Source organism: Triturus cristatus, chromosome 1_1 (genome assembly GCF_964204655.1).
Source record: "Triturus cristatus chromosome 1_1, aTriCri1.1, whole genome shotgun sequence".
NCBI classification, from domain to species: domain Eukaryota; kingdom Metazoa; phylum Chordata; class Amphibia; order Caudata; family Salamandridae; genus Triturus; species Triturus cristatus.
This window is the reverse complement of record NC_140579.1, coordinates 1,199,241,631-1,199,267,280: the sequence shown is the minus strand read 5'-3', so window position 1 is coordinate 1,199,267,280 and position 25,650 is coordinate 1,199,241,631. Positions and strand designations below refer to the sequence as shown.

The window sequence follows — 25,650 nt, the reverse complement described above, 5'->3', positions numbered from 1 at the left end:
GGCGGCTCTGACGGCAAGGTATGCCTCAGATAGTGCGGACACAGCTTCGGAACCGGACATGGGCGCTGACGCTCCTGGACAGCGCAGCGGAAATTACCATAGTCCGTCAAGCTCTGCGTCCATTTCTGGCGGTGACAGCAACTGATATATCGGTTACTGTGGAAACAGCTGACACCAGAGTGGCTCCCCCTGACAGACTTTATGAAATAGTCTTATTAATAGAGGGTGACATACAACGTACAATAAAAGGGATTTTTTGGGATAATCTGACCACCACCTATGATATCCTCCTAGCGGAGGCAGATTGGCCCCCAGCTTTCATTTTAGAGGCTCCTAGAGGGGAGGAAGTAATCCTCCCGTCCTTTGCGCACACAGTGCCTAAGGACCAAGCTGAAGTGTATGCTGAGGAGTGGGCGCTTGCGCTTGCGCCGGCGGTGTATCGTACTCAGGTGGGATGGGACAGATTGTCCCCCTGCCATGAGATTCCATTGCGGTCTATGCCCCAGCCTCAACCTCAATATCCTATGCGTCGTGAAGCGAGACCCCACGTCGCGGCAATCCTTGAACAATTGGAATATCAGGGTGTTATTGAAACATGTGTGTCCCCTATGAATAACCCTTTATTCACTGTAACGAAGCCTGACGGCTCGTACCGTTTAGTTTTGGATTACCGGCACCTAAACTCCCATTGCCGGACCTGCGCGGTACAAAATACACATAGCTCGGCTTTGGTCGACAGTCTCGTGCGTAAAAGATTTAAAACGACACTTGACATTTCCAATGGCTTTTTTAGCCACAACCTGTCCACACTGAGTAGCCAGTGGACAGCGTTTACTTCAGGCGGAAAACAAAAACAGTTTACAAGATTAGCCATGGGTTACAAAAATAGCCCTGGCGTCTTTTCTGCTCGCGTGGTTTCTCTTTTAGAAAGAATAGACCCCGAAGCATACTCCTATGTTGACGATATCTATCTTACGGATGATGAGCTGATGCCGCATCTGTCTCGGGTTGACAATATTATCGTGAGTTTTGCTGACTATGGCTACAAATTCAATTTTGCGAAGTCACACATCGCAGAATATACGGTGTTGTTTTTGGGCTACGAGCTCAACAATGAAGGTAAGGGGTTAGCCCCCCACTTTCTGGAAAAGTGTGCACGCTTAAGTGCTCCTACGACACTGAAGAAATTACAATCTCTGCTGGGTTTTCTGAATTTCGGCCGTACGTACATTCCTGATTATGCCCAGCGTATCAAGCCGCTTTACGCCTTGGTACAGCCTTCGTTTTGCAATTTTACAGTCTTTACAGGCTGACCTTCTTGCTTCACAATACTTGCTGACACGTGATAACCGCACTAACCTGGTAATCAGAATAGTACCGGGCGCCGTGGGGTTCACGTATTTGACGTTTAATGAGGGCGACACAGTCCCCATTGCGTACAAATCCCACTTGTACACCTCTGCTGAATTACGTTTTTCCACGGTCGAAAAAGTTCTGACTGCTGTGCAGATGGCGATCCTCAAGGAAAGCGCACTGTCGCATGGGAAACAGATTCTGGTTGTAACTCCATATCCTGCTTTAGAGGCAGTGACTAAAGCAAGTGTACCCAATTCTAAAGCTTTGCATCCACGGTGGATACAATGGGCTACAACACTGACGTCGCCAGACGTCACTTACATCTTTGATGCCTCATTACAGACTCAAGAGTACTTGCAGTATGAATTCGTTCATCCGGCACCTCTGTCTTTGCGCCCGCTCGAAGAATACCATTGTGTCATATACACTGACGGGTCTGCGCAACCCGCAATTGGATCGAAGCACGCTTATTCTGCGGCTTGCGCAATTGTCGTAGGTACATTCGTAAATGGTGAATTCCAATCTGATGCAGTGCATACGCAGTCATTGGGTGATTGTACCGCGCAATTGGCGGAGCTCCGGGCTCTGGTGCTTGCACTGGAGTTTGCTGATCCCCGAGTCACTACTCTTATAGTGAGTGACTCCTTCTACTGTGTCCAGTCCTACAATGACAATTTACACTTCTGGTCTCAGAATGATTACCGCGACACTAAAGGTAGCACAATTAAGCATAAAACGCTTTGGGTTCGAGTGGCAGACTTTAAAGAACGTCTCCCTCTCGTAAGTGTTATTCACACTCTTGGTCACCAGCGGCTTGGTGTCCATGCTGTCGGCAACAGCTTAGCTGACGAGGCAGCGAAAACAGCAGTGGCTACATACTTAGTGGCAGCAGTTACAAGATCCAAAAGTAAGATTGATGATGACATCTTGGCAGCTATTGCTGCTACAGAGAAGGGAGGAGATTACCCGAAGGGTTTTCCCTCTCGGTATATTTATCATTTAAGTCCTGATAACGTCCCATTAGTGAGGATTAACGACGTTGGTGATAGAATAATTCCCAACGCGGACTGCAGACCAGCACTGATCTTGGCTGCGCACGAGGGGTTGGCGTCTGCCCACGCCGGTGTGTCAGCTACAATATCTCTGCTACAACAACGTTACTGGTGGTTTGGTTTATATAAACAAGCGCGCGCTTATGTTCTTGATTGTGACATTTGCCAACAGATTAAACCTTCTACTGTTGCGCGCCCACCACAGACACAGCTGTACATCTCTAATAAGCCATTTGGTTGTGTTTATTTCGATCACTGCGGTCCTTTTTCTTCTGATACTGCGTACAAGTACATCTTGGTTGCAGTGGATTCGTGCACACGTTTTCTATGGGTATGGCCACAAAGGAGTGCTGACTCGCGGACTGTCATCAGGGATTTGCGTGTCTTTGTGGGAACTTTTGCGTGTGGTACCTTCCATTCTGATCAGGGCCCTGCGTTCGCCTCTAAGGCTTACAAGGAGGCTATGAAAAATTTGGGGGTCCTTGTCAAATTTTCGTCTCCCTACCGACCTGAGGGTAATAGTGTGGTGGAGCGAATGAACCGTGACTTAAAGCAATCATTGACAGCACGTGTTTTAGGCACGGGCCGGAACTGGCTAGCCCATTTGTATAACGTCCAACGTGCACTAAATAATCTCCCTAGAAGGTCTCTGGGTGGGCGGACCCCGTACATGATGCTCTTCGGAATCAGAATGTTTGTTCCAGACCTTGATGGTCTAGACATTGCGGCGTCGACCGCACCCTTTGACGTAGATGATCACTGTGCTGTTTTGCAGACTCTACAAGAAGCCAGAGACTCTCTTTCGAAAGAACATTTGCCCTCCACGTCTGAAGCGGAGGTTCAGATTCCGGTAGTCGGCTGGCTACCCCGAGTTGGTGATCTGGTCCGTGAGAAGGTGGAGAACAAGAAGGAGTTCGGCCCCTCTTATCGTGCACCAGTTCCAGTGCTTGGAGTGCAGGGTACAAGAACAGTCATTTTACCTCCACTTCCTGGTCGCAAAGAAAACAGGTACATCTCTATTGACAATGTCAAACTTCAGCGAGTGGCCGATACTTCTTAGTATGACTCCGGCGGTTTCATGCCAGACAATGCAAAGAAATTCAATGATGGTTCCTGCTTCTACCACCTTGTCTGATGTTGCAATCGAGATGCATTCAGTTACTGATCCCTTGCTGATACCACCGGCTGGTGGTTTGCCCGATGAGACTGAGTACGCTTATCCTACACGTGGACCTTCGCCTGTTTTACAATCTACAGCACTTGGCCAGTCCCGTTTTTCATTTGACACTAACTCTTTGCCCTCAACTCCCCCGTCAAACATTGCTGTTTTTGTGAGCTGGTTTGAGAAACATTTTTTGATAGCTCCTTGGACATACATCTGGTTGATGCTTTTTGGTATTTTTTTGTTTATGTCCATTGGATTTGTTGTAGTTTTCTTCCGTTTGGTGGATGGCCATTATCTCAAAGAGAGATCGACAATTAGACTTATCAATGGAACTTTGGCCCCCCACTCCTCATCCCACATCATGAAAAGGGACCAGACTTTTGTGAATATTACTGCCTGGCCCGTCATGGATGGAATCGCATGGGATGCAGTTAAATTTCAAATTCATGGGCCTACAGAGGTCATTAATGTGCCTAATGTATTTCGTGTTTCTATGGGTGATGTAGTTAAACAGAACATACGTTCTGATGATTGGGATGTACACGCCATTGAAGCACTGTTTTCAGATTTGAAATATTATGCCGCCTTTGATGCTGAGGATTTGTATGAAAATACGGCTAATTATGCGGAACAGTATTGTTTTCAACATTATGGCAATCACTTCCTGCATAAATCGAATTCGTTTAGAAATTTTGTAAATTTTACCCAGTGGGAACATTGTCCCACCCCCTCGTTTGGCAGTTCACATACGTTAGTTGATAAGTTTACTTATTTTACTGATTTCAGTGTTTCGGCCCCGGCATCCTTTTATTTTAAAGTTAAGCCCGAGTCTGCCTCCAAGGTTAGACTGACACACACCAAATTGCTATATTCTAAGTCCTTTATGGATGAGTTGTCAATCAAAGGTTATGATCTATGGAAGGCTACTATTGATCTTAAGTCGGTTTGGGGTTCCAAACCGTGGCAGGTTCAGGGAACTGAAGCTTTACACCGTGCCTGTCTAGTACCAAATCATATGTTGTTTTTAAATGCAACCATCTTCCAAACCACCTGTTTCGGATTGGCCACTTCTAAAAAACTAAATTCGCCTTCTGTGCCGGATCTGGGTGCTTACCCAAATTGGTATAATCACACAGATCTGTCCCTTCCTGCTTTACAGTTATTGGTTTCCAATTCATCTTTCAATATTTCAAAATTTAATAGTGAGGGATGGTTAATTTGGCAAAGCAGTTCTGATACCTGTCAACGTCGTTTTCTAGGACTGAAACCGGGGTATACTCAAGATCGCGTGGACCCCCGGTTTGAGTCGTCACATACAGTAACTACATACTCTGTAGGGAAATTATGTCAGTCCTGGCTGCGGCATTCCACCTTGGCATCTGTCAAAGTTCATTTATCAAAGTTACATGACAAAATAGATTTGAATGATTTTGTTAAAGGTCCTGTGGGTGGCAGATCCAAAAGGTGGGCGTATGCTATTTACAACGAAGTATGGAAACTGTCGCAGATTGAGGCAGCTTCAAGATAGAGAGCTATTGATCAGGCTAATATGGAAAAAGTATTAGCAGTTATTGATAACAGCATTAACACTCTTTCTTCTCGTATTTATACTTTAGATAATATTGTTTCTTCAATTGTGGATATTGTGCAGGATGATATGTCTGTGTTGTATCATGGTCAAAACCAGTTGCGTTCTGTTATGCAGTTTGCATGGACATTACAAACATTGAAGGCAGGGAAGGTCCCTTGGGACTATCTGAATACAACATCGTTATTTCTTCCCTTTAACCTTACTGACAAACAGCAGTTCATGTCCATGAAGGATGCTACATATTCCTTGCTCCATATTGAGAAATTGGAGCCGTTACCTTTTTCTGTTGCGGAAGTCGACTCCGCTGTGTGGCTCTTACACGGATTGATAAGTCTACCGTTTGCGCTTTTTAAGTTTACCTCTTGTATGAAACACTATGCTCTGGGTAGATATGAACGGCTGGGTACCGCTTTCATACATGAAGTCTGGTCCCTCCCCTTTACGTATAGATGTACAAGGGACGGTACTGAGGTTTATCTGAAGGGTGAGGAATGTACAACGTCACCTGATCATTCTGTTGTGTGTAGGCACATTCAATTGCACGGTGCTTGTAATGTACACGCTCCGAATTTGGCCTGCGTCCTCAAAGGTATCCCGGTACCAGTGATTACGCCATCTTTCACGCTGCTTGCAAACGGTAGTTATTTAATTTTAAACAATGAAGCTTGCTGCGGGATGTTAGTAGGGATCCCGTATATAGTAAATGTAACACAGAGGGTTGTCTGCTGCAATAACGTCCTGTTTCCACCCCCGCATGGGAGGCTGGATACTTCATAAGGAGGTGCCATTGACTTCCTCCCGGGAAACATTTGTCCTTCACGTAGCAAATACGCGCACCGAGGTACAGGCGCTTTTGAATACTGACCTCCCCCTGCATTTTGGAGCTTTGATCCAAACAATTTTCAATGCCTCGTCCACGACTGGCCTGGCTCATTTTTTTAAACTTGTGGGCTCGGGCCTCGTGACCTCTTTCCAAACTATTTTTGGTGTGATTCCGGCATTTTTTCATTCTATTTTCTCCAGCGTCTTTGGAGGTGTCCCGTTAATTCTGGCTCTAGTGGCAGGTGTGCTACTTTTACTTTTCATCTTGCGGAATGGCTGCTCTTTCTGTGCCACACGTCAGCCTGTCCCGTCTGCAGCTTCTTCGTGACAGGATGCTTGATTACTATGGTGTCCTGCCGTTGGCGACTTTGAGCCTGGCATATGGATTATCCTTCCGGTATTCCTACTTCACCTGCGTGCAACCTGTCTTCCACTGCCTAGATTGTCCCTTTGAATGGCCTATGGATTTGTGCTTAACCAACATGGTGTCTCCGGACCCGGATTTTGATCGACTGATGAGGCCCTTAGTGTCTCACGAGTCTGCCTGTTCTGGTGTTCGGATTATGGCCTGCGGTGCGGCGCATGGTATCCTGGGTAATTGGGACGTCGTGAGAGCGGCATATGACTTCTTGGATATGAGTTACTTGGAAGTACACGCTGGTTGCCCTCTGATGGTGCTAGAGGCTCCGCTAATAGAAGAACACGTATGTTCCTTTTCTTTACTTAACTGGATGGCTGAAACCTTCAGTGGCCGTGCCAATGATTTTCTGCTGGAAGCAGTGGCCACATATGCTGCATATACTTTCATGGATTGAGTGAACTTTCGTCCACTGTGTTTTCCTCACGTGTCTTGAACTGTCCCTGTACGTCTGCACTTCTGCCCGGTGAGGCGTTTTTTCATTTTTCACCTCCCACGGCACGTTTGAGGTTTTTTGTTTTTTCTATCCATTTTTTGGTTTTTTCCTGTTCGAACTTTGCCTGAACTGTCCAGTTCTTTTTTAAATTGGATACGCCTTGTTCTGCTCTGTCGCGCTTGAACTCTGCGTTCTCTCTTTTCTTGCATACTAAGTAGTGCTTCGATCAAGGGGGCATGTAGTAAGGACTCCCTTAATACGTACATACATTGTTAAGTTAGCATAACCACGTCAGAAGTTAGAAAGCCATCTTGCTGCTTTTGCACACGACACTGCGTTCACATGTTATTGCTTAAACGAACTGCTGACTCGAGTTTTGCCTCACACGAGAGCAATCTGTTGTTACCATCCCGAGCTCTGCGAAGCGACCTTGGTCTGCACACGATGTGACAAACAGTCTGAGTTGTTAGACAATGCATGTTTTCCACTCTAGGTTGATCGACCCACTATTTAGTCATAACACACGAGCAGCTGCACATACCTGAAAGTTGGTGCTTTTAATATCACGGACATCATGTTTATTATTCAGACCGAAGACGAGCCTTCCTGCGAGAAGACTCCTGATGCTCCTGTGATGTGATTTCACTAAGCTGATCTTTGAGGTATGGGGTCCCCTATTCAAGCCTAAGAGACCTTCTGTTAGACTAATAATAATATTAGCTTCTTAGTAAAGGGAAAGTGGTAGTATCCGCTGTCATTATAACATGATCACCCCTTTTATATTCTATGGAATTGTAACTATGTTGATGGTTTTGATTTTAATCATTTGTCTGCTTGTATTAGCCAAAGTACTGCATATTAGGACACGTGGTCTATAAAAATAAACTCTTTTTATTTTCACCGTGTCTCTGTTGATTCTTGTTGTGGACTGATGTGAGAATAATATACGAACAGGTATTTTTGCGATTCCCACCATTCCTGAGTATGTACTGAGTCGCGTGTTCTGGGTTGTCTTTTCATTGGGACCGCCGAGCTAAATCTCGGATAACGAATGGGACACTTATGCTAGCCGGATACTGGGTTCTGGGTTCTGAGGTGAGTTTCTGGTACACCACAACTCACTGAGTTCCTGGGGTTCTACGCATAGTTCTGTGTATAAGCAGAATCCCTGCAACAAGATAGATGTCCCAATACTGAGCCTAGGAGCCCAGCACTGGATTACAAAAGTAACGAGAACCTACTTTACCTGCAACTTGAATTTCCTTCCATAGGATAACATTGCCTAGTATTTGCTGAAAAAGTTTCTAAGTGTCGATTTTGCAAACTTACAAATATTCGTTAAAAATCGCCTGTATAACCTCAGCGCATTCTCTCAACTGCTTACAGGTGGTACACTAGTGCTGGATCCAGGATCCAACACTGATCTAGAAAAAGGAACAATAACCCCACTTACCTGCTAAGTGAATTTCCTCCCATAGGATAACATTAGTGATTTCATTGGAAACATTTTCAAGTGTCAACTTTTAAAATACTAAAATATTGCTTAAAAATCACAACAGTAACTAAATCGTATTTACTCACCTGTTTCGAGGAACTGTCCAAGGACTAAATCTAGGATCCAGTCCTGGAGTAAGAAAAGTAATCCTAAAAGTAATCAATTGCCTTTAACTTGAAATTCCCATTGAGCTCAATGTATTATTGTGTTTGAAATTGTGTTGCCTATTGCAACAAACTAACTATTGCATTCAAAAGTCAATTGCCTTTTGCAAAGTATTTAACTAAAGCATCTCATTCTGATAAATTATATTTTGATACCTATTGTTGGTTCTAAAATAAAACAAACATTTTTTTTATATACAAACCATTGGCCTAGAGTTCAGTTCTTGAGTGTGTGAGACCATTTGCTGACTGAGTGTGTACAACAAATGCTTTACACTGTCCTCTGATACTGCCTTACTGCTCGACCAAGCTACCACTTTAGAGAGTAAGGTTATATCTAACTTTAGCCTCTGCCAAACCTCTGGGGACTGTGGACTCTTTACACACTGTACCTCATTTTGGTGCAGTATATATAGAAAAACACACAAGATGATGGACTATTTGGGAACAGTATATACAGAGCCACTTTCCTACACAAGGCACTCAGTCGGCAAAGGCAGTGTGCGAGTGTCAGGGGACAGGGCCTCTGAGGGTGACACAATAAGTGCTGCAGCCCTTAGAGGCCTGCTCTGGTCACAGTGCCCTGGGTACCTGTGGTACCATTTACCAGGGGCTGACATGTGGCCAAAATGCCAATTGGGTTTAGGCTTCAATGCAGTTTTAGGGAAGGAACATAGACCTGGGTACCTGATTAGCAGGAGCCCAGGGCACACTCAGTCAAAGAACATCAGCAATTCAGCAAAAAGTGGGGGCATACCATGCAAGAAAGAGGGCACTTTCTCACATGTGCCAACTGAGGGCCCGAAAAGATGCTGTTGATCAAAAGGCTGATTTGGAATAGCAGATTGTACCTCCGGTTTGAATCCGGAGACTCGGAGCCAAGCGTGCCTTGGCAACAAAACGCTAGTGTTAATGGCGCAAGATGAGGTATCAGCCGCGTTGAGCGCTAATTTAATTGAGTTGTTTGTGATCAATTTCTCCTCTTGTATAAGGTTGTTGGCCTTTTGTTTGTACTGGTCAGGAAGGTTTTTAAGCTCGTCATACTGAGCCCTGTCATACATGGCCAATAAAGCTTGGGCATTGGCAATCCGCCAATGATTTGCAGCCTGTGACGCAATACGTTTACCAGATGCGTCTAGTAGTTTGGACTCCTTAGGAGGGGTGGTGTCGCCTGTACTCTGCGAGTTTGCCCTCTTGCGTGCATTAGACACCACAAGAGAATACAAAGGGACCTGACCTTTAATGTATATTGGGTCATGGGGAGCTGCCTTGTACTTTTTATCTATCCTGGTGATAAGAATTCTGGCTCCGGGTCTTTAAAAAGTTCAGGGGCATGTTTAAGCATGCCTTTTAACATTGGCAGAGTGTGTGTGGACTTTTGCGAGGGTGCAAAAGTTTCAAGTAAAAAATCATCCTCTAAGGGATCAGAATGTAACTGTACCCCGTGGTATTGGGCAGCCCTAATGATGAGTTGCGCAAACCCAATACGGTCATCTGGTGGTGATGGCCTAGATGGATGGAGGTCCTGGTCATTATGTGGGTCGTGCTCTGTGTTGTAGTCATCCCAAAGGTCTACGTCGTGTGGGATGGTATGTGCATCATCACCCTCCCCATGTGTATCTATATTCCGACCCCCATCAGTATGATCATCCTCCGTATCTGTTGTTTGAGGTGAAACAATATGTTGTGGGGAGTGTGGTGGAGAAAATGGAGGATTTGGATCTACTGGAGGAGGAGAAGGAGGTGGGGAGGTGTTAGTACTCATCTCCTTTCTTTTCAAGGGTATTTGAGGTTCTTCAGAAGCATCCAGTTTCCTCTTTTTTGGAGGCTTGGCGACTACTTTGCCAGTCTCTGGATCAATAGCAAGAGTGTTTTGATTTGGATCCGAAAAATCAGGTACAGGTTGCGTGGGTAAGTTGTCTTTTCTCGGTGCAGAAGATTTTGGGTCAAAATGTTCTTTGGGCTGAGTTTCTGAGACTTTCTGTGGGGTCTTGGACTCCTTGGGTTTTGTTTCAGGAGTTTGTGGTTCTGAGACTTTTTTCGGCTCCGAAGATTTTTTCGGATCCGAGTGTTTGTCCGTGGTATGTTTCGACGCAGAGGGCTTCGGCGTCGACGAAGAAGGGCGTGTAACCTTCTTAGTCTGATGCTTCATGCCGAAGGTGGCTTTTCAGCGCCAGAATGAGGTTGGCTCGAGCCAGAGCCGGAAGGCTTATCTTTTGGTTTCATGGTCAGGACCAAGGGTGGGGTGGTTTGAAACATGTTGCCAGTTTCGACCAGAGCCCAAGGGCAAGGGTGTTATCGGAGCCTTTGGTTTGGGTTTTGGGAAGGGGGTTTCAGTACTCACGGACTGCTGAACCGGGGTGACTGTCTCCTCTTCGACGTCGGAGTCGTCTGCTTCAGAGACGGAGATGTCTTCTTCATCACCTTGTTGCTCTGGCTGTACATTGGGATCTGCTCCGAAGATGTCCGGAATCAAACTGCTTCCACAAGACTTTGTGACGTCGAGCTCGACGATCACGTATGGTTTTCTTCGACCTGACCGATGATCAAGCCTTGCAGTCTTGTCTTCGTGCTGCGGCGAGAAGCAGAGATGACAAACCTCGTGCAAGACCGTGTGTGGGAACTTAACACCACACCAGTGGCATTGTTTGAAAGGAGTCCTTTCCATTGACTGCAGGCGTGGTCAGCGCGTCACGACCCAACGGCCCGTGTCGAAGATCGATGTCTAGGAGTTTGTTTTAAAGATGCACGTCGAAAGTGAAACCCGATCGGAGCAATACCATCGACTGGAGAGGGATTACGCGTCGAAGGGAGATTCGAAACCGATATCGGCCCGGAGCGCAGCATCTGAACCCAATGGTGATAAAAAACAATCTGGAGATGGAGTCGATGCTTATGCGCACTATCGTCCTAAGGAGGAGTCACCTACCTCGTGACTACAAAGACTTCTTCCAAGACAAAAACAAAGTGCAAAAATCCAAGCCCAACACCAGATGGAGATCTATGCACAAGTATACAATCTACAGCTCATATGTCTCGAACGTATAGTTACAAAGTATTGTTTTTCCCTGCAACCATACTGTAAGTCAAAACAAAGTGCATATACAATTACAATTCAAACTGTTTACAATCTATATTACTACTGTAAAGTATTTATTGCTTACCTGTGCCAGGCTTGCTTGGTTCTAGAAAATAAAAACTAAAAGAATATTTTTATACAAAAACAATTGGTCTGAAGTTCAATCTTTGAGTGTGTGAATTCATTTGCTGACTGAATGTGTATAACAAATGCTTAACACTGTCCTCTCATACTGCCTTACTGCTCGACCACATAACCACAAATAGTGAGGTGCTATCTAACTTTACCTCTGCCTACCTTTGGGGTTCCACTGGACTCTGTGCACACTATACCTCACTTCGGTATAGTATATACAGAGCCAGCTTCTTACAATTATGCATAACTGTTTTAAAATCAGCATATCAAAGACTAATTCTGGTTTAGAGTAGGAGTCTGCAATAAGGCCGTCTCAAACATGTAGTTTAAGAGAGCTCAGTGGAACAGAGCTCATAATTAACTATTGTACTACTGGATCTGCTAGATGTAGCACCAAAAACCTGTTTCTGTACAAACATTAAAGGAGTTCTGCAAGTTAAAACACACACAGTGTAACAGACAACAGAAAATAGTAATAAAAATATGTACAGACCCCCCTCACCACACGCATGGACAGAATTTTGTCAACAATGGCTGCGTCCTCTTCACTGGGGTTTTCCTGTAAGAAAATCTTAACATTAGTAAGTCCTTTGTCATCCGAAAACTAGAGAGTCACAGAACATTTGACAGTATGCTTCTTGCTCATCAAACTTTCATGTTTACTGTGATCTCTGCATAGATTCTGTTACCCCGGTCCCCACCACATTGAAATAAAACTGCATTGATTGTTACATTTTCTACTGCAACAACATCACCAAGATCTTACTATACTTTACTGCTGTCCCAAACCCACTAACTCGACACTACAACTGGCTTAGCATATTTTTAATTACAAGCCCCTTTATTAAATAGTACATGCTTTTATATTACATAATTACCTATACCCATCTCAATAAATTTTTATTCTAATTGTGCTCATTTAACAATATAACCACAATGCCACCCTTAACCCTCTACCTAAATTTAAAGCAATTCTAACAACTATGGTTTTTAAAATCGATGTAACAAAGAGTAAGCACACTACTGGCGCTTAATTTTAACTGATTTTATTAAAAATGTATTATATTAATGATCACATCAGTTTCCCACACTAGTACGGTATTATAAGTAATCTAATCTAAATTTCAATCTAGTCCTTAATTAAAATGTAAACTTAAGAAGTTAAAAAAAAAGATTCACATGAAATAACACTAATAAAAATAAATGATGGTAATTATTTTGCTTTAAAGAAAAATCACTATTCCCTATCCTTTAAATAAAAAAAAGTTAATTAAAATAAGTAACATATCCCCTTTTTAATGTACATAAAATTGGCACTGGTATTACCTTTACTGGTTACATCAATGTATTGGCATCAACGTAGAGGGGATATGCACTGAGAAAGTTACAGGGAATAGTGGGATAAGGGTTAAAGTGATGACGAGTCAGGAAGAACAAGTTACTTACTTCTGGTAATGCGCCTTCTGATGGATACCTTAACTGCGGATTTCTAACCTTTAGAATATCCCTAGGTGCCAGACAGGATCCCATACATGCCAAGAGACCCGATTCAGATGGGAGACTTCAGAATTTTGAAGCCCAAACTGGCTTTATTTTACCTGTCTCCCGCCTGAAAATATCTCTGCTTCGGTAGTAATCAATGGGAAAAGCCATTCTCCTGATTTATGTTTGTTTTAAAAATCTCCCACTCACCTGTTCTGAAATAATGGCATGTATGGGATCTGGGAAAAAGTTCAGCACAACCCATGCACTCCAGTACTAGTTGGCACTCTGTGAGTCTGCTTCGACTCCGCTCAACTCCTGAAGTGACGACTGGAGCACATATATGCACAAGCCAGTGTACAGCTCTCTAGCTTGAGACCATTGTATTAATAGTTATTATTTATGCAACTTGAAATGTGCACTGCTACCCCTACGAGTTTCCTGGCGAAGGTCAGACGCAGGTAAGGTGTCCAAGTACATTCAACTCAGACTAGCCAGCCAGGTATTCAGGCTTTTGCGAAAGGTAAGTAGTGAATTGCAGTTTTTTAAAGCTTCAGGCAGAGAGTTCTACAGTTTTGGGCCTTGGTAGGCAAAAGAGGCCTTTCATGCGGGTTAGATGAAACCTAGGTACAGTGAACAAAGCTAGGTTTGAGCACCTAAAAGAGCGAGTAGGATGTAAGGAACTACCAGTTCCTGGATATATTGTGACCCTAAGCCTTGTTTGGCCTTAAACATATAGCAGTGCTTTAAACTCAATACACTTAGAGAACCTGAACCAATGCAGTTCCTGAAACAAGTGAGAGTCTGAAGCAGATTTCGGTAGTCAAAAGAGCATCCTAGTAGCAGCATTATGAACAATCTATTTTTTTTTTTTATGTGTTTATTAGACAGCTTGAACATGAGCTTGCATGCCCAATGGCTGGGCCTCAGTAATCAATTACAGGCGAATAGTAAGAATACAAGCAAAGTTTTTCATGTGGCAACAGTATATCAAAGAACTCTCCACCCCCCTCCTTCCTGGCACTTCTTATAATATGGTTGTTCTAAAGGCAGCACACACTCTGAATATAAAAACAAATCTCATATATAGTCCCACGACCTCAAGCACAAATAACGCACTCAAAACACATCGTAATTACTGTAAAATCGGGATTCCCTACAAGGTACCCCGTAAGAGGGGCCCACAAGTCCTTGGGGCGTGAGGCCTCAGGCACTTCCTCCGAATATATCTCCAGCTGCTCCCGGCAAAACGTCAGTTCCTGAACCCATTGTTTTTTTATTGTTGGTATGGTTTTAGCCCCCCCCAGCACTGCGCCACCGCCCGCTTAGCAAGCCAGGTCGAGATCGCTACCAGTCTCCGATTGCATGGCTTAAGGGTTTTCACCCATCCCAACAGGTAGACAGCTGGATCGCAGAGTACAGGCTCCATCACCGCTTCAGCGAGCATTTCCGTATACCGTGTCCAAAAGGCATGTATCCTTGCGCAACCCCACGCCATATGCAGGAAGTCCGCAACATCTTGACCACAACGCACACAGCAGGCACTCTCACGCAGCCAAAACGTTTGAACTGGAGCGGCATGTAATAAAACTGGTGCAGGAACTTAAAATGGATAATATGGAGATTACAATTCGCCGACAAGCGACCAGTGAGTGTACAGCAGAGCTGCCAACATCCAGTGTCAGAGCATCCCCAAGTACCAAATGCCATTTGATATAAGAGGGAGTCTTAAAAGGCTCACATTCCCGGAGAGATGCATTATACAATTTTGTGATAAGCCCTTTGCGCTCCTTACCCGCAAGCACCGCCTGCAGTGCTCGCAATGGAGACGGTTCCGCTGGGTAATCAGGATATATAGCTCTAATCGGCTGCCACACCTGCACATAGGTAAATCCCAGCATCATACCCCGGTCCCTGCCAGCCTGCACGTCGGAGAGAGACTGAAACTCAACCTGCCGATATACGTCACCCAGCTTTGTGATGCCCACCGCCCTCAGCACCTTCATAGCCACCGGCTCTCGCGCCGCCGAAATCTCAGGGTGAGACACAAGTGGCAACACAGGAGCATGGAGGCAAGATAACCGCGCTCATTTTGCAAGCATCTTCCACGCACATGCCGTACATAGGACGGGATTAATTTTGTTTCTTGGTCCTACATCCCCTCCAGTTAAGGGAGCCGCCACCAGTGGTACAGGGAGCACAGAGTCCTCCTCGATCGCAGTGTGGGGCTGGAATCGCTGTGGATAATACCAAAAATCTGCATACTGCGCCTGCACGCACAGGTAATAGAACCTCATATCAGGTGCTTCGAAGCCTCCCTGCTCTAACGGGAGCACCAGCACATCCCAAATACACCTAGGTTTCTTACCACCCCAGACAAATGTCGTCAAGGCCGATTGAAGCGAGTTAAATAATACAATGTTAAGGCGAAGTGCGATGTTGACGAACAAGTAAAGAAGTTTAGGCAGCATCGACATCTTCACGACTGCTATACGATCCGCTAGAGAGTTCCAATTTAGCCCACCTTGCTGCCTGGTCCGTGATCTTAGAGATGACGCGTCCATAATTTTCAGCGATCACAACATCAGGATCCCTATGCAGCCAGATCCCTAAGTACTTTACAGAATCAGAGAACCACGCCAGTGGAAAGTCCAGGTCCAGTTCGTTCGTACCAGTCGTCAACGGGAACACCGTGAACTTTGCCCAATTTATACCAAGTCCGGAGTACCTCTCGAACTTAACGTATTCACGTAACAGCTCAGGGAGATACCGTTCGGGCTCGCGCACATAAAGCAACATATCATCCGCGTAAAGCGAAACCACCAGCGGTCTCTGTTTTAAATACAACACTGCTTGTGCGTGTCTCTGGCGAAGCTTGCAAGCAAGACACTCCAACGCGAGCGCAAACCGCATCGGCGACAGGGGCATCCCAGTCACGTGCCTCTCGCAATAGGGATAGTTTCCGAGACCCAACCGTTCACCCGGATCCGCGCAACTGGAGCATTATACAACAATCTAATCCATTTGAGGAAAAAAGGTGCTAGACCCATTCCAAGCAAGACAGTAAACATGTACTCCCACAGCAGGGAGACAAACGCCTTTGCTGCGTCAAGAAGTACAGCAACCGCCTGGAAGTCTGGCTCGAAGTAGTGCAACATGGCAAACAATAAGGAGATTATGCGATGTAGATCTGGCGGGGACAAAACCCCACTAATCTGGGAGGACCAGTTAGGAAATAAGGGGCTGGTGCCTGCTGGCAATAATTTTTGCCAACATGTTGGCGTCAATATTAATAATAGATAAGGGCCTGTACGAATCGCACCTATTAGGCGCTTTGTCCGGCTTAAGTAGCGTAACAAGTAGCGCCTCCTTCAGAGAGGGTGTTAGCGTTCCAGAGTCATAGGCCTCTGTAAAGATGTCCAACAGCCGCGGTGCAAGATCATCCACATACGCCTTGTAGAATTCGCTGGGAAGGCCATCAAGGCCCGCTGCTTTGCACGTGGGGAGGGACATTATGGCCATTTTGACATCCTCAACGTCAAATGGCTGCCTAAGATACTCACGTTGCGGCAGGCACAACCATCCAAGCGCAACGTCATCTAGGTAGGCATTAATATCTGAGGCCGTCACCTGCGCATGGTTCCTATAAAGCGTGGAATAAAAGTCCAACACCACCCTACTAATTTCGGGCGTAGTGTAATGGGGAACGCCCTCCGTGTCGAGCATCTCAGTGAAGCAGTCCTGGCCCCTGGGCACCGCCACTTTCTGAGCCAGAGACCGACTGGGTCTGCCCCCTTCGCCATAATAGCGAGCTATGCTCCGTCGAGATCTGTGCGCCAGCTCTTGATCGACAGTTTCGTTATGCTCAGTAACCAGCTCCCACATCACAGAAGGCTGATCCGGGGCAGGACGATACTCATAGTCCCTTTCCAATGCGGCAATCTCCGCAGCAAGCTTACTGATCCGTCGTCGCAAGTCCCTCAACACTCCAGCCAGATGCTCCTATACAGACCCCCCTGATGGTCACTTTAAACGCTTCCCAGAGGACGCCAGCGCTTGTCAGAGTGCCCTCGTTTTCCCTAAAAAAAATTGCGGATCGCCTCACTGACTGTACACTTAAAAACTTGGTCTATCAGTGAGGACTGCTGTAGGCACCACGTGAAGGGGGGCCATTCGCATTCAGGCACCTGCATCTCCAGTGCAACGGGGGAGTGGTCGGACAACGTCTTGGCCAAGTGACTCACATTCACCACCCACAAACACACTCTCCGAGACCAGCCAATAGTCCAGGCGTGACCATGAGCCATGCACCGTGGAGATAAAGATACTCGCGCCACCAGATGTCTTAAACGCCAAATATCGCAAAGGTTGCCAGCCTCTATCATCCCCAATAAAGCGTCTGTCGCTTGCTTGTGACGTGCGGTCCAACTCACCGACCTATCCGCATTCACATCCAGGCAGATGTTAAAGTCCCGTCCCTCCCCCCCCCACCGCCCCGACAAAATCTCCGCTGAAGGGTATTTGGAGATTCGGCGCCAGACATCCGCAAAGAACAATTGGTCATCAACATTCGGACCATACACATTCACCAGAAGGACTTCCACACCTCCAAGCGTGCCATGCACCATCGCCGCTCTGCCATGCATGTTCGTCTCGGAGCGAAGGACTGTGAACGGAACCCCCTTTTTTACCAAAATCATCACCCCCCAGAATAGGAAGAGGAGGCCACCACCACCCCCGCCCAACGAGTGCCTATACCCTTATCAGAGAGCTTAGTGAGATGCATTTCTTGCAAAAAGGCCACTTATGCACCCAACCTGTCCAGATGGGCAAATACTGAGTGAACTTTCTTAGGACTTTTGAGGCTTCGTACGTCCCAAGTAAGGAACTTTATGCTACCACCAGTGCGTGTCGTGCAGAAAGATGAAATGCATCACAGGCTGGGTGCACTATACCAGTGGTGAGGGTACAGGTGCATGAGCCCTGTCCCCCTACAGTGTCTAAGTCCATTCTTAGACATTGTTAGTGCAGTGCTGCCATTAAGAGTATATGGTGCTGGGAGCTTGTCATTACGAACTCCACAGCACCATAATGGCAACAGTGAGAAGTTTGGTATCAAACTTCTCAGCACATTAAATATACACTGATGCCAGTGTGGGATGTAATGAAAAATGCATACACACAGCATCTTAGAGAAGCCCTCCTGAAAAACGACCTACCACTAGCTGCCACCACCAGACATGTTTCTGGACCACTGGGTCGAGAGCCTGCTGCTATCGGGGACCTGAAACAATGCACATCCTGGGACAAGGTGCAAAGCCTACTCCCCCAGGATGGGCAGAGTTCACGAAGGGGAAGCTTCAAAGGCTTGCCACCTTTGTGAGCTTCCCCCAGGCCACTTGCTGCGTTCAGCAACTGGTCCCCGCTAGTTCTAACCCCCACTTTGGGTGGGAGAACCGGTGGGAAAAGAAAGTGAGGAAGAGAGGTGTGCCCACCTCTGCCAAATCCACCCCTCAGGAGGGGGAGGCGAGGTGAACCACAAAACATGCAGCCTGCAAAGGCAGTGTGTGAGTGTAAGGGCACAGAACCTCTAAAGGTGGCACAATAAGTGCTGCAGCCGTTAGAGGCCTTCTCTGATCACAGTGCCCTGGGTACCTGTGGTACTATTTACCAGGGGCTGACCTGTGGCCAGAGATGCCAATTGGATTTTGGCTTCAATGCAGTTTTAGGGAAAGAACATAGGCCCTGGTTACCTGATTAGCAGGAGCCCAGGGCACCCTCAGTCAAAGCACATAAGCAATTCAGCAAAAAGTGGGGGCAATCATGCAGAAAGAGGGCACTTTCTCACACAACACCCCCCTCCCAAACGAAAGAGGATAAGACTAACCTTTCCCTAGAGAGTCTTCATTTTCTAAGAGGAAGAACCTGGAATGTCCATCTGCATTGGCATTCCCAGGTCTGTGTTCCACTACACAGTCCATTCCCTGTAGGGAGATGGACCACCTCAACAGTTTAGGATTTTCACCTTTCACTTGCATTAGCCATCTGAGAGGTCTGTGATCAGTTTGAACTAGGAAGTAAGTACCAGACAATTATGGTCTCAGGTTTTTCAGGGACCAAACCACAGTAAAGGCCTCCCTCTCAATGGCACGCCAACGCTGCTCCCTGGGAAGAAGCTGTCTGCTTATAAAAGCAACAGGTTGGTCTTGGCCTTCATCATTGGTCTGGCATATGACCGCTCCTGTCCCTAGCTCAGAGGCATCAGTCTGCACAATGAACTACTTGGCATACCGGAGCTTTGAGAATTGGTGCTGAGCACATCGCCTCTTTCAGGGTGTCAAAAGCCTTTTGGCAACTAACTGTCCAGTTAACCTTTTTGGGCATCTTCTTGGAGGAGAGTTCTGTGAGAGGAGCCACAATGGACCCATATCCCTTAACAAAGGATGGGCTAGATCTTGGGCTGTAAGGGTTGTACCTGGCCAACACCAACAAATTGGCCCAAGTACACCACAGCTCCCTGCCCTATCTGGCATTTGGATGCCTTGATAGTTAGGCCTGCAGTTTGCAGGGCTTTTAAAACCTTCCCAAGGTGGATCAGGTGATCCTGCCAAGTGGAGCTAAAGACAGCAATATCATCTAGATAAGCTGCACTAAATGACTCCAATCCAGCAAGGACATGATTCACAAACCTCTGGAAGGTGGCTGGGGCATTCTTTAAACCAAAGGCCATAACAGTAAACTGATAATGCCCATCAGGTGTGGAGAATGCTGTCTTTTCTTATGCTCCTGGGGCCATGCCAATTTTCCAGTACACAACAGTTAAGTCAAAGGTACTTAGAAATTTGGCTCCACCCAATTTGTCTATCAATCATGCTCTTCGGATAGGTGGAGCATCTGTCTTGGTGACAGAGTTGAGCCCTCTATAGTCCACACAGAACCTCATTTTGCTCTTTACACCCTGTGTATGAGGTTTGGGGACTAGAACAACTGGGCTGGCCCAGGGGCTCTCAGAGGGTTCAATAACCCCTAACTCCAGCATCTTGCTGATTTCACCTCTGATGCTTTCCTTGACTTGATCAGACAGTCGATAGATTTTGTTTTTGACAAGTGAACTGTCACCAGTGGGTACACCAGTTTGTATGACCAAGGATCAAGGAAACATAACTTTGCAAACTGCTGCAAGACTTGCATGCAAATAGTGTGCTATTGAGCAGAGAGGGTGTCTGAAAAGACAACTCCATCCACTGACCCATCTTTTGGGCTGTATGAGAGGAGGTCAGGGAGAGGTTCACTCTCTGTCTCCTGATCCTCATCAGTCACCATCAGCATGGAGATGTCACCCTGTCATTGTAGAGCTTTAGGCGGTTCACATGGATAACCCTTTTGGGTTTCCTGTTTGTGCCCAGGTCAACCAAGTAGGTGACCTCACTCTTTTTTTCTAGGATAGGGTAAGGTCCACTCCATCTGTCCTGGAGTGCCCTTAGTGCCACTGACTCCAAAACTCACACCTTTGGCCCCGGTTGTAATTCAACCAGTGATGCTTTTTGGTCATACCAGTGCAACTGAAGCTCCTGGCTGGCCTCAGGATTTTTGGATGCCTTTTCCATGTGCTCAGCCATTCTGGACCTTAGGCCAAGCACATATATCTTGTTTGGGTTCTTGCAGAGGCTTCTCCCGACCCTCTTTTACAAGACAGAGTGGTCCCCTCACAGGATGGCAATTCTCTGTAAGCGAAAAGCAGGCAGGGTAAGAGGACATCCCATCTTGTTTTGCGTTTTTCAGGGAGACCCATAATCATGCCATTCAATGTCTTGTTGAATCTCTTAACAAGGCCATTGGTTTGTGGGTGATAGGGTGTAGTAAACTTCTACTGCACTCCACACTCTTTCCATGTGTTTTAGGTAAGCAGACATGAAGTTGGAACCTCTGTCTGAAACCACCTCCTTAGGAAACCTTACCCTGGTGAAGACACCAATGTGGGCCTTGGCTACTGCAGGAGCTGTAGTAGTCCTAAGGGGAATTGCCTTGGGTACCTAGTGGCATGATCCACTACCACAAGAAAGATGTTGTTCCATGATGCTGTGGGAGGTTCAAGTGGACCCACTATGTCAACACCTACACTTTCAAAGGGAACCCCCACCACAGGTAGTGGTGTCAGGGGGGCCTTTGAGGGGCCACCTGTCTTGCCACTGGCCTGACAGGTGGCACAGGAGCTGACTAACTCCTTTACTTTTTATTGCATCTGGGGCCAGTAAAAGTGGCTAACTAGCCTTTCCTAAGTCTTGGTTTGGCCCAGCCCAGCTAGGGGGGATGTTATTATCTAAAGTTTGAAGAAACTCCCTGTACTTCTGAGGTACTACCACTATCCTAGTGGCTCCAGGTTTGGGGTCTCTGGCCTCAGTGTACAGTAGTCCCTTTTCCCCCACTGACATCTTTTTCCTGTGCAGCAGCTTGCTGCCTCAGGCTTTCAAAAGTTGGACAGTCCTGCTGTCCAAGGCACAGCTCTTCCCAAGAGGGTCCGCCTTGGCCTAACAGTTCAACCTGATAAGGGTCAAGCTCTATGGGCTCAGTTCCCTCTGGGGTGTGCAAGACCTCGCCCTGAGGAAAGGGATCCTGATCCTTTACCTGTACAGAAGCTGGTTCCCCAGTATTCTTACCTTTTCTCTTGGAAGGTTGGGCCATACTTTCAGGCTTCAACACCTTTTTTTCACCCTGTCTCTTGCTCTGTGCTCTTGTTTTTACACACACCAATTCAGGGATATCCAGCATTGCTGCATGGGTTTTCAGTTCAAGCTCAGCCCATGCTGAGGCTTCCAGGTTATTGCCAAGCAGACATGCAGCTGGTAGATTTGGACAGACCACTACCTGTTTCAGGCCAATATCACCATAGCCATTGCATGGTTATTGGTAATACTGTCAGCATTGATAACTGGGTAAGTTCTCCCAATCAAGTATTGCTCAGGAGAAACAAGGGTCTCTCTCACCATAGTGACACTGGTACCTGTATCCCTTAGAGCTTTTATCATAACTACATTTATCAAAGGGTACTGTAAGTACTTTAAGTTGGGTGGCCACACAGCTACAGTGGCAAACTCACCTTCCCCTTCTGAAACTAGAACTGCTTCAGTGTGCAGCCTGATTTGTTCTCGGCACACTGTTGATCCCATCTGGAGAATTACTACCCAAAAGTAGCTGTAGAAGGAATAGTTGCCTTCTTGTTTGGTCAAGCAGCATCTCAAGTTAAGTGTCCCAACTTCTTACAGTTGTTACTGGGAAGAGTTTTGGGACCCACCCCCCTGTGCTGGTTTTTGGGGCCCTTTAGAAGACTCAGGCTTTTTATCTTGGGGGTTCTCACCACCTTTCCCCTGGGGAGGTTTTTTAACCCCTTTCTTTTGGTCACCCCCAGTGGTTGTTTTTGTCACCCTTGTCTTGACCCAGTGGTCTGCCTTCTTTCCCAATTCTTGGGGAGAAATTTGACCTAGGTCTACTAAATTTTGATGTAACTTTTCATTAGTGCAATTACTTAAACTATGTTCTTTCATAAACAAATTGTAAGGTCCATTCAAATCATGCACGTTGTGTCCAGTTAACCAACCATCTAGTGTCTTTACTGAGTAGTCTACAAAATCAATCCAGGACTGGTTCTGGGTTTTGTAAGCCCCCCTGAATCCAATTCTATATTCCTCAGTTGTGAGTCCAAATCCCTCAATCAGAGTGCTCTTCATGAGATCATAAGACCCAGCATCTGCCCCGGTAAGGTTCAGGAGTTTGTCTCTGCAGTTACTAGAGAACAATTCCCAAAGGAGTTTGACTTCTTCACTTTTCTAAATTCACAAGCCCTCTCAAAGGCTGTGTACTATTTTGTGATATCATCACTCTTCATATTCAGGGACAATCCCTTTGGGGATTTTAGGATCATAAGATTGCTCTTTATCCTTAAGTAAATTGCTGCCACCGTTGACTGGTGCTAGGCCCATCTCTGCTCTTTCTAGAGCCAGCAACCTGGTCTCTAGATCCAGTCTTTTGGTCAGCCTTGCTAAAAGGCTGTCCTCCTCATTGAGGCTATCCTCAATTGCCTCAGTCGTGCCTGACCCACTTGTGTGGGATCTAGCTACTGAGAGGTTGATTCTTGGAGTCAGGGGTACTTGGACCCTTTTCTCCCTAGGAGGTGGAGGGGGTTGTTCTACCAGGTCATCCCCTTCGCCTCCTTCTCCATCTGACTGGTCTTCACCATTTTCAGATGGGTGGTCCTTAGCATACCCAGCCAACAGCTCCTGGAGCTTTTGTTTGGTGGCATGGGGACCCATGGCTATGTTTTTAAGTTTAAATAGGGACCGTACCTCCTTGAAAGACAAGTGAAAGTAAGGGGTGAGGTCGAGCTCTTCAACCATGTCCTCTATGTCACTGTGGTTATTTTCAATTAACAGCTGGGTTGTTGTTTTGAGACAGTTTAAAAAGCCTTCTAACCCTAGCTAAACTTACTTTTATAGTTTTCTAAAATTCTAAAGGGACTTAACCAAGGCCCGAACAAGACTTTTAGTAATTTTGCATAAAATTGGCAATTGAATTCTAAAGCCAATTTAAGAGTTCTGTTGTGTGATCTACGACCATCGGTCAAGGTTCACTCTCTCTCCGCAGCTCTGCTGTGCCATCTCTTACCTCCAGACGCCGACCTCCTCCTTGGCAGGTTCAAGGCTGCTGCCCGCTCCTGCGCCTGCTGCCCGCTCCAACTGGGACCAGACTGCCTGCAACCACCGTAACCTTTCTCAGCCGTTCTTTTTCTTAATTTTTCCCTGTTGTGCCACTGTTAGTGTGCCCATCTGTGTCTTGCTCTAATTTCACAACTGTTTTTATTTTCTCGTGCCTGCCTGTTCCTTTTGCCGCTGCTGCCCCTGCGGACCCTCCCCCAAGGAATTCCCTCGCTCCCGCCTCCCAGTCTCTCCTCCCTTCCACCTCCCCTACTTAATGGCTGCCCCTGCGCGGACGCGCTCAGCAGGCATGCCAAAGGCAAGCCTGTCTGCACCCGTCCGCGGCCAGCGACAGGAATCCTGGACCTCCCACTACCCATCGCTACGACACCACCACCCTCCTCGCACTCAACCCTGGAAGACTTAGAGAATGCCAACAGGCCTCGCCGAACACAACCCACAGCCAGTTCTCCTGCCTCCACTGCCGCCAGCATCTCACCGCCACCCCGGCCTCCAACACCACCAACGCCAGCACCGGCGACACCCTAAAATGCATCCTCCTCAACATACGCTCCGAACACAAACACGCCATGGAAATCTGGAACCTACTCGACTCTTTCTCGCCCGACATAGCCTTCTTCACAGAGACCTGGACCAACGCATCCACCGCCGCCATCAGCACCGCCATCCCAGACGGATACAAGATCCAGAGGAAAGACCGCCCCAACCACCCAGGAGGGGGCCTCGCCATCACCCACAAGAGCACCCTCCGCCTCACCACCTCCAGCGAAACCTTCACTTCCGTGGAACACCTACACTTCCAGATCCAGACCACCCCCAAAGCGCCACACTGTGGAACCCTCGCGTACAGACCCCCCGGCCCCCAAACACCCTTCGCCACCACCATCACAGACTTCGTCGCACCCCACGCCATCGCCTCAACAAACTACATACTCAGTGGAGACCTGAACTTCCACCTCGACAACCCCAGCGACCCCAACTCCACTATCCTTCGTGACAACCTCGCCAGCATCGGGCTCAAACAACTCGTCAACAGACCGACCCACAGAGCAAGACACGCCCTCGACCCCATCTTCTCGGCAGGAAACAGCGTCCAATTCAGCCACACAACGCAGCCGCCATGGACCGACCACCACTGCGTACACTTTGCCATCAACAAACCCAAGGCACCCAAACCAGCCCCACGCCCACAAAGAAGGAACTGGAACAAGGTTACCGACGAGCAACTTAACTCCACCCTCACCCGAGACAACCACACCTGGAAACCCAACGCAGTCAGAGAACTCCACACCTGGATCTCCAACTGCGCAGGCAAGCTCGCCCCGCTACGACAGACAACGCCCCAGGAAAGCCGCCTGGTTCACCACCGCTCTCCAAGAAGCCAGATACACCTTCAGACGCCTGGAGAAGAACTGGAGAAACACCAAGACATCAGAAAACCACACCCCCTACAAGGACGCCATGACGGACTTCCACAACCAGATCAGAGCCACCAAGAGGAACTTCATCCACAACAAAACACTGGCCAACTCCACCAACTCCAAGGAACTTTTCAGCGTCATTCTAGAATTCACCAACCCACGCAGCGAAGCCACATACATCACCCTATCCCAAGACCTCTGCGACAAGCTTGGAACCCATTTCCACCTCAAGGTCAAAAACCTCTACAACAACTTCATCAACCATCCACCAGGCACCATCCACTGAGCCCCACCCTCTTCAACATCTACATGACCACCCCTCGCA

General features: G+C 47.0%; 1 protein-coding gene across 3 annotated transcripts in view; it reads right to left on the bottom strand.

Annotated features, from left to right (window-relative positions):
• LOC146871825 (ATP-dependent chromatin remodeler CHD8-like) overlaps window positions 1-25,650 on the bottom strand; it is a 3,469,548-nt gene that overhangs the window by 2,080,298 nt on the left and 1,363,600 nt on the right. For all 3 annotated transcript variants that reach the window (XM_085651762.1, XM_085651758.1, XM_085651757.1), the window contains one exon: window positions 12,207-12,272. In XM_085651762.1, the coding sequence (XP_085507888.1) occupies window positions 12,207-12,272 (66 nt within the window). The remainder of the gene's footprint in view (window positions 1-12,206; window positions 12,273-25,650) is intronic.